The 13,394-nt window shown below is 40.0% G+C and overlaps 1 protein-coding gene across 4 annotated transcripts in view; it reads left to right on the plus strand.

Moving 5' to 3' along the window:
* Positions 1-8,576, plus strand: part of nrcama (neuronal cell adhesion molecule a) — a 37,218-nt gene extending 28,642 nt beyond the window's left edge. The window contains exons 19-34 of one of the 4 annotated variants that reach the window (XM_026326761.1): positions 891-992; positions 1,202-1,399; positions 1,480-1,550; positions 1,674-1,899; positions 2,376-2,491; positions 2,599-2,806; positions 3,150-3,272; positions 3,408-3,584; positions 3,786-3,818; positions 4,432-4,497; positions 4,965-5,087; positions 5,236-5,391; positions 5,952-6,083; positions 6,170-6,248; positions 6,935-6,946; positions 7,866-8,576. In XM_026326761.1, coding sequence (XP_026182546.1) covers positions 891-992; positions 1,202-1,399; positions 1,480-1,550; positions 1,674-1,899; positions 2,376-2,491; positions 2,599-2,806; positions 3,150-3,272; positions 3,408-3,584; positions 3,786-3,818; positions 4,432-4,497; positions 4,965-5,087; positions 5,236-5,391; positions 5,952-6,083; positions 6,170-6,248; positions 6,935-6,946; positions 7,866-8,100 — 2,057 coding nt within the window. In that variant the 3' untranslated portion in view covers positions 8,101-8,576. Of the gene's footprint in view, positions 1-890; positions 993-1,201; positions 1,400-1,479; positions 1,551-1,673; positions 1,900-2,375; positions 2,492-2,598; positions 2,807-3,149; positions 3,273-3,407; positions 3,594-3,785; positions 3,819-4,431; positions 4,498-4,964; positions 5,088-5,235; positions 5,392-5,951; positions 6,084-6,169; positions 6,249-6,934; positions 6,947-7,865 lie in introns of all 4 variants that reach the window. The other 3 variants (XM_033325044.1, XM_033325042.1, XM_033325043.1) reach the window with 3 other exon arrangements.
* The last annotated feature ends 4,818 nt before the right edge of the window (positions 8,577-13,394 follow it).

Consider the following 13,394-nt stretch of genomic DNA (forward strand, 5'->3'; position numbering starts at 1 on the left):
CAATGTCCACAGTGTAGCTTTCACTGTCATCAGTTCTGTTTTTAAAACCTGTAGCTTCCATTTTGTCTTAGCTTTTATGTGGTTTACATATTGTTCTATGTGATATTAGTTTAGAGTGTGTTTAATCATCCATTCCTCCATCATCTACTGCTTGGTACATCAAGGGTTGTGGGTAGGATATCATGAAGTGAAATATGGTGGTGGAAAAACAATGAACAAGTCTGACCCAGTTTTAGCATCATAGTGGAAGAACAATGCTCACCTTTAAACAAACGCTGAGGAATTTTTTTACAGAAATATATGAGGGTTCAAACATGGAACCTTCATTCTGCGCTAACCAACTTACCCCCTCGCCATCCATATTTAATCATCAGTATTTGAAAAATACAAAGCCTCTATACATCCATCCCAGGAGATGCACCCACATAGGTGTTTTGGATTAACGTACCTAAGTAGGGGAGCACAGACTCTGTTTGATTGACATTCTGTTGTCTGGTGGCTCTGCCCAACACACAACTTATAATCAACCCCAAGTGAAGAAACCTATATGGGTGTGCACATTCTTAAAATGTTTAATTTACACCACGTAATGTGCCTTTTTACTGCAACAATTCAAAACAGGTCAATTTTAAGTAGTTATATGTCCACAGTGGCTATATTCCATGGTCATAAAATATTAGAGTAAATATAAACTTGTTATGCTTTCAAAACATAAAAACCTGACAACAAATCAAACCTTAATCTCAGAAGCTGTTAATACTCATTACCTTATAGCTCTTTTACTGTACAATGGTGTGTTTGTATTTACAAGGGAAGATGTTGCAAGTGTCTGTGTTAAATTTAGAACAGTAGCTTTTTCCTGGTCCTGAGCTCCTCCATTTTGTCTGCAGAGAAACCCGACCCGCCAACTGACCTGGAACTGACTGACCACACAGAGAGGAGTGTTCGGCTCACATGGATCCCAGGAGATGAACACAACAGCCCTACACAGAGTATGAAATGTTCAGTGCTGCTTTTGATATTATACTACACTACACAACTAGATACCACAGTTAATGAAAGCGTAAAGAAGTCATAACTGAATTTCCAGATTTATGATTTGTCAAGTCAGAATTCAAGACCGTAGTTGGTATGATGTGGAATGAGTTACCATGGTCAAATATAGACAGAAAGCTGCACTGATTATTTTTATGTTCCCCAGAGTTTTTGATCCAGTATGAGGATCTGCTCCACCAGCCAGGAGTTTGGATAAACCTAACAGAGGTTGCTGGAACCAGCACCACAGCGCGGTTAAACCTATCTCCGTACGTCTACTACTCTTTCAGAGTGCTGGCTCTGAATCACGTTGGGTACAGCCTGCCAAGCCAGCCTTCACATCAATACAGGACCAATCCTGCAGGTAATGAACATGGTCACGGAGCAGAAAATACATGTTAAAAATATTCTCCGACCAAATCATAATTCTTTGGTTTTTCCCAGCTCCTGATGAAAATCCATCAAATGTTCAGGGAGTAGGAACACAGCCTGGTAACTTGGTCATCTCCTGGACAGTAAGCTATGTTTAATTGTCTGCTTTCTGGTTGCTGTAGGCTGATTGAGTCTAGATGTAGTGTGTGAAGAGAATAAACTGGCAGTAGTTTATAGAATTCTGTTTAAAGTCAATCTCTTTACAGCCACTAACAGGATTTCAGTCCAATGGGCCTGGTTTGGAGTACAGAGTGCAGTGGAGACAGAAGGACATGGATGAGGACTGGTCATCAAGGAATGTGGCCAACGTCTCCCAGTTTGTCGTGTCTGAAACTCCCACCTTCGTACCCTATGAAATTAAAGTCCAGGCTCTAAATGATTATGGCAGCGGTCCAGAGCCTGAAATAGTGATTGGGTACTCTGGAGAAGACTGTGAGTGAATTGTTAGTTTTCTTTTGTTTTGGGCATGAATGCACGTAATAGGTTATACACTTATATTGTGTACCTTAACAATACCAGTCTTTAGTTGCATTCATGTCATATTGTTTAAACTGTAGGAAAATCACAATTTCAGCCTCCATCTTGTAATTTTGGCTTTTTTCGGCAGGCAGTTACACCAAAATAAAATTCAAGCACTAATACAGTCCATTTGTGTTATTTTGTAGGAGTTGTATACAGTTTGAATCTGGTTTTTCTGGTGTGACTTCAGGTTAGCAGTATAACTAACCACCATGAAATAATGTGTTATCTCTCAAAGGTTAGAAGAAGGAATGTTTGTCTTGCTTTTCCCTTTATACTGACATTGTTTGAATGAAGTCTAAGTCTACAAATTTGATTTTGGAAGACAAATGCAGTGACTTCAAACTAGATCCTCACAAATTACTTCTCTCTTTCTCAATGTTTTGCAGTCCCCTTGTCTGCCCCTGATAGTGTGCAGGTTATGGTACATAACAGTACATTGGCAGAGGTACACTGGGAGCCTGTCTCTGCCAGTTCAGTAAGGGGAAAACTACAGGGATACAAGGTATTGTTTGATAAATGTCTTTTTATGAATGTTTTCTTTGTTGCTGGTAGGAGTATTGCCTAGTCAAATCAGTGCTTTGCTGGAAATTCTGGATGTGTTTTCTCCAGGTATACTATCAGCGTGAACGCGGCTTGCATGAGACAGAGGGGAAGATGGATGAGCAGGAGCAGGTTTTGACGTTCAGTGGGAATCGTAGCGAGGGGCGTCTGCCAGGCCTCCAGCCTTACAGCCTCTACAGACTCCTCATCACAGTTCTTAATAACAAGGGAGAAGGGCCTCCGAGTCCCAGCAAGACGTTTGAGACACCTGAGGGAGGTGTGTATGGCTGGACTGGACTGATATGCCTGTGCAGGCAAAGAGCATTGTTTATAAAGAAAATTAGGATTTTTCATTCTTGAAGGTCTGTGGTCTTGCATGGAATTGCAACAAAGACATAGTCCCACAGTCATGACCAAAAAGTAAATACAACAGTGTTTTTTTTTCTACACATAATTGCTCCAGTCCAGTAAGCATCACTATAGCAACCCCCTATTGTACCCTAGCAACCAGACAGAGCATCCATAGAACAAACCATAGCAACCCTAACACACAGAACACCACAGCAAACACCTGGAAATGTCCTACCTAACAAATCCTGAATATGGTTCTGTTTTTTCAGTCCCTGGGCCCCCTTCTTTTCTGAATATTATCAACCCTAGTTTGGACTCTCTTATTCTGGAGTGGGGCCCACCATTGAACAACAATGGACGCCTCAGTGGATACACACTGAAATACCAACCAGGTATATGTATTAGCTGCTTGACACCCGTCCTCTATACTGCATTGATTATGATGAGTATTATGCAGCCTTTATGCAAAGTTAAGGTATTTCCAATCCCAACAGTTTCCTGCACTATTTTTTTTTCAGTGTCTGCAGTGAACAACACCAGTGAATTGGGACCAGTCAAAGTCATGACCTTTCTACCCAACGAGACCACCGTTATACTGGGCAACCTGAACTCCAGCATGCTGTACAAGTTTTACTTAAGTGCAAAGACAATCAAAGGCTCTGGTCCCGTCATCACAGAAGAGGCCGTCATAATAATGGAGACAAGTGAGTCCTGTGTACATGAACATGTAGTTTAAACATTTAGCTTCATGCAAATAACAAGCATAACAGGAAGTTCAAAGTCCTACACCTGCTACCGAAATCAGCTCAGTAGTGAGAATCATAGATTTTTACCACCATGAGGATCAACTGCATTTTACATCCAACCTCTCACACCCCCTCTATCTCTTTCTCTTCTCTCTGAAGCTCATATTCGGCCCACTGTAGAGACAGGCAAAGGTAACCGGAGTTTGCCAATGGAAGTACCTGCATGCTAATTATATCATCACACATTAGAAACTGAACAGAGCATAGGCTAGATATTATATTTATCTTTCTTTTCCCTGCATGTTGCTAAGTTAGCATGTTTGCAAAATAGGAGTTAGTTGTATCACACTTCCATGGCATCTGCAGGCAACAATGCTTGTGTCCTAGAACAGTCTTATATATAGGATTTGTATGTATTAAGATCACTTTATACCTTATTGTATTCTTCAAATGATGATGCTTTCATTAGAAATCTCTTGCATGATGCTTGTGAATGCATTTTTTCCTCATTTAGTACTAACACATGTTATTTATTTACTGATGGACTGTGTGTATAAATGATGTTGAACGATGTGAGTAATTTGAGCCAAACAGTAAGCATGCAGTGCTGGGATTCAGAGTTTTTTTTAAATACAACATTGGTGATTAATTTAATCCTGAATCTCAGGGTTGTGTTGTTAAGTCTGCATGTTGGAAGTAAACGGTGACTCTGCACAAACAGTGGCTCTGCAGTCAAGTGTATGCTGTCAGTTTTGGTGTGTATGTATGTGTGTCTGTTGTCTCACTCTCTTCCATGTTCTTTCAGGCCCCACAGAGCCCCCTCACCCAACCTCTCCCATCATTCAGTCTCCGCATCCCCCGTTTCACAAGGGTACAGTCACTCCCTGTGTCCCCTACTACTGTACCTGCGCAGTTAACTACCCACAAATCAGTGCTGCAGAAATGGCTGATCTCAGCAAATGTTTATGTTTAAACGTAGAACCAAAAAAAAAAAATTACTAAAATATGTGAACTCCCTTGTTTTAAAGACTGACTGGCACATTTAAAAAAGACTAATATTCAGTAATATTGAAGTCTTTTACTAACATGGCTATTTATGTGACAACTATACTTTATAACTGGTCTGTTTTCTATGTTGTGGCCAGATCAAGGCTGTATTGCATTGTAACAAATGTTTGTTAAAACCTAGAGTTCATATTTGGGCCAGACAGCTAGATACATTGATATTGATATGACATTGACTTATACTTTGGATTACTGTTAATATTTGAAAGCTCATATTCATTTATTTTAATGACCCGATTTAAAAATAAAACATTTTTTTCCTCTTGTGTTCAGTGCCTCCTGTAGGCCCTGTGTTTGGTACAGTTAACACGTCTGTATCAGAAGACGGTGCAGTGATCAATTGGGAATACTTTGGACACCATAAGAATGTATATGTGGAATATATTGTAGAAAACAGTAAGATTTCACTTTGTGTTTATCTCAGAATATTAGTGCATGCATTCATTGTCTATAAATGAATAATAATAGCTTACCCTTTAAAACAAATGTTCAAATACCATGAATACTGAATCTGATCCGTCTCCATGCACTATACCAATTCTAGGTAAGGAAGACTGGAAAAAGGAGTTGGTAAATGGTTCACACTCGCATATGATAAAAGGTTTAAAGCCGGGGACGTCCTATAGGGTGCGTGTGGTAGCTAGAGACCCGGTCGACTCGAAGGTCCACAGCACAGACGAAGTGTTGGTTTCAGTGCCAGGTGAGGCGGCATGCCTCAGGATAGGTGGCTTTTATTTCATTTTGTTGCCTGCCCCATTTTTGTCAGCGTCGTCTCATCATCAGATGCACAGTGTTACATTCAGACATGGACGTACAGTAGTTTGTTAGTATACAAGCATGTCAGGGGCTACCATTAAGTTGGTCTGATGCATGCCACATTAAATCATCACTAAAAGGCCCATTATTTTACTGTTGTGACTTTTATTTTTCTTTTCTGACATTTTTTCCAAGCACAAAATGATCATCGATATTAACTCATTGTAAAATTCCATTTCAGTGTTTACAGTCTTGTTCAATCTCAGTGTTGTCCAGCATGAAGAAGATTCTGCTTTTTTTAGAGACTACATTTAAAGTTGGAATCTATCTGCTTAGACTTTCTTTTTTCCTTCCCTGTTTGTGTGTGTGTGTGTGTGTGTGTGTGTGTGTGTGTGTGGGTGTGTGTGTGTGTGTGTGTGTGTGTGTGTGTGTGTGTGTGTGTGTGTGTGTGTGTGTGTGTGTGTGTGTGTGTGTGTGTGTGTGTGTGTGTGTGTGTGTGTGCAGCTGTACCCAGCCGGCAGGTAGACATTGCCACCCAGGGTTGGTTTATTGGACTGATGTGTGCCATTGCTCTCCTCATCTTGGTCCTTCTCATAGTGTGCTTCATTAAAAGAAACAAGGGTGGCAAATACCCAGGTAATGCACATAGTACGAGTATCTCTGTGTACTGTAGTTAATTTACAAGCTGGATAGAAATTTGAAAATATTTGTGCAATCCACAGTGAAAGAGAAAGAAGACGCACATCAAGACCCTGAGATTCAACCCATGAAGGAGGATGATGGGACATTTGGAGAGTACAGGTGAGTGGGGGAAAAAAAGAAAAACACAGAAAGCATTCATCAGGCAAAGACGTCCAACATCTGGCATATGAGATAGGGTCATAGCATTGCAGTATGTAAGATTTAATTTCATTCTTTTTTTTTTTTTTTATTCATTTATTGTGTCCTAACTTGGCGGTTTGTATGTAGAACATTTTACCAGGCTGCAGAGACATTCTCCCCACCAGACTCCATTACCAAAATCTCTACAGAGGCAAGACAAAATTTGCACTACTCCCTGTTGACCCTTATAATAACCACCTCACCTGCACAGTGGCCACCTAATAAAAACAGCTTTGTACAGTTCAAGTAACTTCATCTCTTGCTCAAGTCGATTGTAGGTTAACTGTCTTAAATCAAGTGGAGGAAATGCAATAGTAGTTTTAGATTTTTGCCATTATATTTCCACCATTTCTAGAAATAGTAACTAGGGATCTGTCAGGAGTTTAGAGGTCTAAAATTAAAAGTGTAGTTGCTATAGTGTGTTTTTTTTTTCTCAGCTATCATAGTGCTTTAAATGCTTCCATGTGCATGTTTAGTTTTATGAAACTAAAATATTTTTTCTGTGTGCATGAACACCTCACTAAATAATAGACACACATTATGGCTCTTGAATTGCTTTTCATGTGTCCTTCCACTTTCTATCTTTGTTTTTTGGGGGGATTCAGGTCTATGGAGAGGTAAGACGAGATGCAGTAAAACCAGCATGCACAACTTATAAAACATCTCAAGCTACGTTGTTGAGTCAAGTGAAACTAAATTCAAGGAGAAAACAAATCAACATTATTGGGTTTATTGAGCCATTGCTGTGACATAGTCAATGCCATAACCACAGGTATAGCATTAATGGTCAAATGTAACATTGAATATGTCTTCTTTTATTGCACTGGTTTCCTTCATTTAATTATTTTTAATTATTTAATTAAATTATTGAAGGCATAAATGCACTGAGCTTGAAAATTTCAAATTTCAGTTCAAATGTACAATATGATTTTAACAATAGAGCTTGAATAAAATAGGATCATAAAGCCAGGGCATAAACTGTAACGATGGCTTCATCGTTGACAAAATTGCATTTTTGATTGCTGCATGTTAACTGAAAGCATATTGATTGAAATTATTTCAGAAATTGCATTCTAATGCAGGTACAGTATTGCGAAGGACTGATAGCACGCATTTGCAAAGCTCTTTAGCTGTGGTCACTAACCCTGCACCTTAACAGCACCCAGGCTTAAACCGCTACAGCACTAACACTATAGATCATACTGCATATGTAGCTGTGCTGCTCTACTGTACAAGCATAGTACCATGAAGTATAATATACCAGTGTTTCCAGTGTTGCAGTGCATTACAAGAAGTCATGTTTGCACTTTGTACATTTGTAGTGTAACTGAGCTAAATCAAACTGTAAAAAATGGCATAAAAATATGCATAATATCTGTGGCAGGGTGCATTGTGCTGTGGAAAAGTCAGAATAATCATGTAAAATTTAAATGCTTGAATTAGAGCCTGTCTATGTAGGGTTTCTGACCACTGCAGAAAATAATGAGCAAATTTATTATTTTCCCAATAACCTTGAGCCTTATCCTCCTGCTATAGTGACACAGAGGACCACAAGCCGCTGAAGGGCAGCCGGACACCGTCAAATGGGACGGTGCGACGTGATGAGAGTGACGACAGCCTGGTGGACTATGGGGAGGGCGGGGAAGGACAGTTCAATGAGGACGGTTCCTTCATCGGCCAGTACAGCGGCAAGAAAGAGAAAGACACACATGAAGGCAACGAGAGTTCAGAGGCCCCATCGCCTGTCAACGCCATGAACTCTTTTGTCTAATGTAGGGCCATCGCTGCCTGACTGCGACGGTTGCCATGGCCACTCCTCGTCAACCTGGCAAACGTGACCATCTTCACGGTGACAGTTGCTAAGCTTATAGTCGTCATGGACACCTACTTTGTACCATGGTGGCTGTCGCTCAGGTGGCCCTGGCTACTTGTCACCAAGACTGCTGACACGCCCTCATCTCCACACCTACCAGCCCCTGTCACACTGTTACCACTTCACATCTACAAACACTCACCCTGGCACAGACCGACACCACATCCCCCTTCATCACTGAAAGAAGCCGTGGAACGAGGGATGTCGGGAAAGGCGAGAGGCAGCAATGTAGTAAATTACAGTAGAAGGAATGTACATGAAAGAGTTTCACCACTCAGACTGAGCCAGAGTGGCCAAAGTGTGCGTGTTAGTGCCATTTCATCTCCTCTGCAAACAAACTAAACATGATGTATCCACATATGTAGGCTCTTTTATTAAAGTATGTGACCCACAGGCAGACAAATATGCATTCATAAAAACCTCTGCATGAAGCAAGTCGTGATTCTACTAAGCATTTCACCATCCTCATGTCAGTGGTTGCAGAGGTGAGCTGACGTGTGTTAATATGGTGCACGGCTACTAACAACTGGGTATGCCTTTTATTGTTTGTTATTTCCAGTCACAAAGTGTTACATGGCATATGATATGTAGAAAAAAATGGTTCCAATGTCTTTGTAGACAGCTGAAAAGTGTGACTCAAAGTAGAATCTATTGTTTTTTTTTTGAGACAGATGACCTGTTTGTGCATATGTAATAGAAAGAAAGATATAGAGAAGAAGAAAGTTATATTTTAAGGTCAGGGATGTCCATTTGTAGTCATTGGAAATCTGGCTAGAAACCCTGTGAACTCAGCGTTCGCTCTCTCCTGATCTCACAAGCCAGCCAGAACTCCCACACTGATTCTGTCTGTTTTTAGCCTCAAGCCCAGTCTTGGTTTTCTTTCCTGATCTGTTCCTATACATTGAGCCTGTGCATCTTATTACCGAGCACTTATGAATACAACCTTAGTTTGATCCAGCATTATTGTCGAGTGCTTCCACCCCAGATTGTGACCACTGTGCAAATCTTGTTTTTTTAAGACAATTATGATATGGTCAAAACTGAACGCTACCCCAAAAGTGATCATAGTCCATAGTTTCTGGATATTTAAATGTTAATGATCAAGAACCTCAGCATGGTTTCTAGTGCCTTTTGGAGAGAACAATAGAGACTTAGATCCATGGTTACATCCCTTTTCTTATTCAGATCTGATATAGCTCAGTGCAGTTCCTATATAGTCCATAAATACACTACATGTATCCAAAATACCACCCCAGTTTTACTGCAGAGATAGTTTTCAGCTCTGTGTAGGAACCCTGGACCCCAAAAGAATCACACAGGGTATTGTCAGGTTATAGGTTCACATGGATTTTTCACAATGCTCCATAAACTTACAGGTCGTAATAGAGGGCATTAGTTTTTATGTACGCTTATCAACAAATTTTTCATCAGTGGAATCCTGCAGAGCTTATCTACCATGAATGTTTTATTTAGTTGTTTTAAAAAAAAGACCTTTCCCACTGTTGCACACTGGCAGTAGTTGTGAGAAATACTTTCAGCTATAGATTGTTATGGCCTTGTTGACAATCATGTTATCCATCATATTATCATCAGCATATGTGATACAAACAGTCCACCAAATAATACTATTCTACTAGGAATTTAATAATGAGGAAATGAAGCATGTGGAATATTAAAATGGAAAATGTGCAGGAAAACTGAGGTCAGCATGGGCACATCATGAGATACCATCATATCCCATGCATTCATTTAAGAGACTCCTCCTAATTCATTCATCTGAAGGAGGAAAATAAACTACTGCCAACCTACTCACCAGGTAACTGCCAATGGGAACCAGGCTCACTATCTAGTACAGACTATTGAAAGAATTGAACTGACTGGTAGTGGTAGCACTTACAACTGAAGGGGTTGGACAACTGCAAATTGATTGTGAATGTGGAAACAAGTGTGTCTGTTTATGTGGATGAAAATATTGCTTGTTTCACTGCAAATGGTAAACACACTGGTGACTTTGGTTTATGCATATAACCTTATATCTGTGTATGTTGTCATATTCTGACTGCAGCACTCCAAGTTTTATATTACTGTAAACGAAAGAAGCTTGTGTAAGAATGTTTGGGTGCATGAGTGTGTGTGTGTGTGTGCGTGTGTGCGTGTGTGTGTGTGTGTGCGTGCAGCACATGCATGCTACTGTCTTAAAGTGTGTATGACATATATACTGTCACTTTTTTTTCCATGGAGAACTGTCCATGACTTCCAAGACCAAGACTTCAACCCAGAGAACAGTTTCTTGTTTTCCGTTTATCATAACTTGCATCAAGTTTTTTGGTTGCAACGTGTCAGCTTTCCACATGTAGATATTTTTGTTGTATTTTGTAAATAATGGCTTGAATTGAGCATAGATGTGTTGAGGTAAGAGGTGGGAGCTTGACCCCTGCTGCAGTATGGGTAGGGAACGGGGCAAAATTGCGTCGTGTGAGATGAGACTATTTACAGTTTTCACTCTTTTATTTGCTGTGGAATTTATTATTTCTGAACTTGTCAGGTGAATTTGCTAGCTCAAATGTTTTAGGCTATCAGGTCTCAAAAGAGATTATTTAACTTGTGACTGAGCTCTTGTGATACCTGTATTGTGTCTGTCTCTGACAGTTCATGCACCTTTTCTGTATTTTTTATAAAAAGGCACTTGTTTAAACAGGATGCATCAGTTCAACCAAATTCATGAGTTAGGACAACATCTGGTGTCTGAACTCAACATCCAAGTGTTGTCCTAAGGTAGACATCTCCTTTAAAAAAAACAAACAAAAAAAACAAAACAAAATAATAATTTTGAGCATACAGAGTTAGCATGGACAGATATGTGGAGTGTGAATACTCTAAAGATAATGTTCTCAGTGAACATTTAGTAGGACAAACAGTATGTGATATAATGTGACATTCTGGTTAATGTTGAAGCTGCAAGAGAAGCATGAAAGACTGTCAGAATGGTTTAATCTACAATATAATATTGCAAAATATTTTGTATTTTAAATGAAGTTTAAAAAAAATGAAATAAATGTTGGTTTCAGGATTTCAAATCACTGTTTTCCTTTGTGGTCATATATCCAGTGGAATATATAAAAGTGTGTGTGTGTGTATAGCTCCACCTAGTGTGAGGAAAAATCGAATTTCTTTGTATTTTTTTTTTTTTTTTCTGGCAAATAACCCACAGAGATAAACCTCTAAAAGTTAATCCTTGAAAGATTAACATACATCTGCACATACACTGTGTGTGTCCTTTATTCTCATCTGCTGTCATTTCACCCAGTATCAACTGGGGTTGGCTCCTGGCCCCCAACAACCCGCTAATGGATGGATGGATAGATGGATGTAAGTATTTCTTTCACAAAATACACACACAGTAAAATATGGCATCCTATTTTATTTACTCATACGGTTTATGTCAAGGCACTATGCCTGGTTTCTGGGATCTATCATTAATAATAGATATGTGAAGGATATTTGTGATGCACAGTTTGGACTTGGACTCTATAGTCTTGGCACCTTTCCCATTATTTTCCTGTGTCCCAGTTATTTTAATACACCGTAAAATTCTCATTTTCAAAGGTACATCTGGATGCAGCTGGGTTGTATAGTATTCTTTCACTTAACTCTGTAGGTTAAGTCATTTGAGGGAAATAGGCAGCCTATTGGGGAACTGAACAATGTTCCTGAAATTATTCCTAATTATGCTGATAATTTGTTAAAAACCCCTCCCATAAAGGCTTTATTTCTTATTTCTAAACCTTGAGCATCTACTGCTGTGCATCACTGTATCCCTCTCTCCCGTGAACCAATCACAGCCGCCTCCTCTCTGCCACCCGGAGGTGCCACTCACCCTCTTTCCTCCAATAGAAAAGTTCCGCTGGACGGGTGGGCTGTAGGACGATGCGGTTCGGGTCCAGGTGTGCCATGTCTATGGTGTAGTGAGATTTCCCATTCTGCATCATAAGGTAAGAACAACACATGAGAGCGTGTGCATGATCTAGTTGGCTCTTATGTCTGAACTTATCGAGGATGCAGCGGGAGTGTGTTGAGCACTGTGGAGCAGAAATGGACCGGCACGGGAGTACCGCAATGCAGAGCCGCGAATTACCGGTGCCGCTCAGTCGTCACTGGGATGAAGTGATGTAAGGAGCTGCGCAGTTACTTTTAGAAGCTGGGGCTCGTTGACGGTCGGCGACAAACTCAGCACTGTGTTAATCACTGTGCAGCTTTAGTCATGGGCAGCACATGCTAAAGGAAAGTGTGTCTGTGGATGCAGCTGCGGAGGAGACACAAGGTGACAGTGTCATATAGATGCGTCAAGGGCGCAGAGAGGTGCTGGATGCACCATGGCATCTGTTTGGTAAAGGCCTAACTGCCATTCGTGGGACAATCTTTGTAACCACACTCTGTTTACAGATTGTTTTTACATCTGTATCCACTGAGAATGAAATGTTTTATACATTTATAATTAAAACTAAAATATCTTGAAATTAAGAGAAAGATAAGATTTAAAATACGTTTTTTTGATATAGATCCACATGTATCTTTGATTATCAACTTAAAGCTCAATGTCACTTATTGGGATTGTCTCTTTGGTGCCTTTATTTTCTCATGGTTAAGATCTTGCAATGGAGAATAGCAGGCTCACTCAAATGAAATACACTTCAATCCATCCGCCACTAAACTCAAGATTAAGACATCTTTGGGATACCCTCTCTCAGAATTCACTGTGAATGTGATTTTCTGCAGCAACCATGGTTGTTTGTGCAGTCACTGAGGCACGGGGCTTAATACATGTGCTGACCCAAATTTTGCTGGTGTGTCCAAAGAGGATCTGTGATGGGATTACTGCTGGAGGAAACACACAAAAACTGAGATGAGTTGATCAGAATGAGTGGTGGAACAGATTGCTGAAAGTATAGTCTATAACTCAAAAAGCTATATAGATATATCCACAGATGCTTTTTTGTTTGTTTTTTTTTACTTTGTTTGCGTGATCTTGCATTTTCATGAAAGGCCTCACCTTTTGTGCTCTGCTCAATGTTCACGAGGAATAGTTTAAAGAAACACGATATGCAGGACAGATGCAGTAGTGATATTAGTGTTGAGTCATCAGGAGTGCATATAAGGATTTGGTGTTGCAGTCTCTGCAAGTGGATGTGCTG

Source organism: Mastacembelus armatus, chromosome 23 (assembly GCF_900324485.2).
Source record: "Mastacembelus armatus chromosome 23, fMasArm1.2, whole genome shotgun sequence".
NCBI classification, from domain to species: domain Eukaryota; kingdom Metazoa; phylum Chordata; class Actinopteri; order Synbranchiformes; family Mastacembelidae; genus Mastacembelus; species Mastacembelus armatus.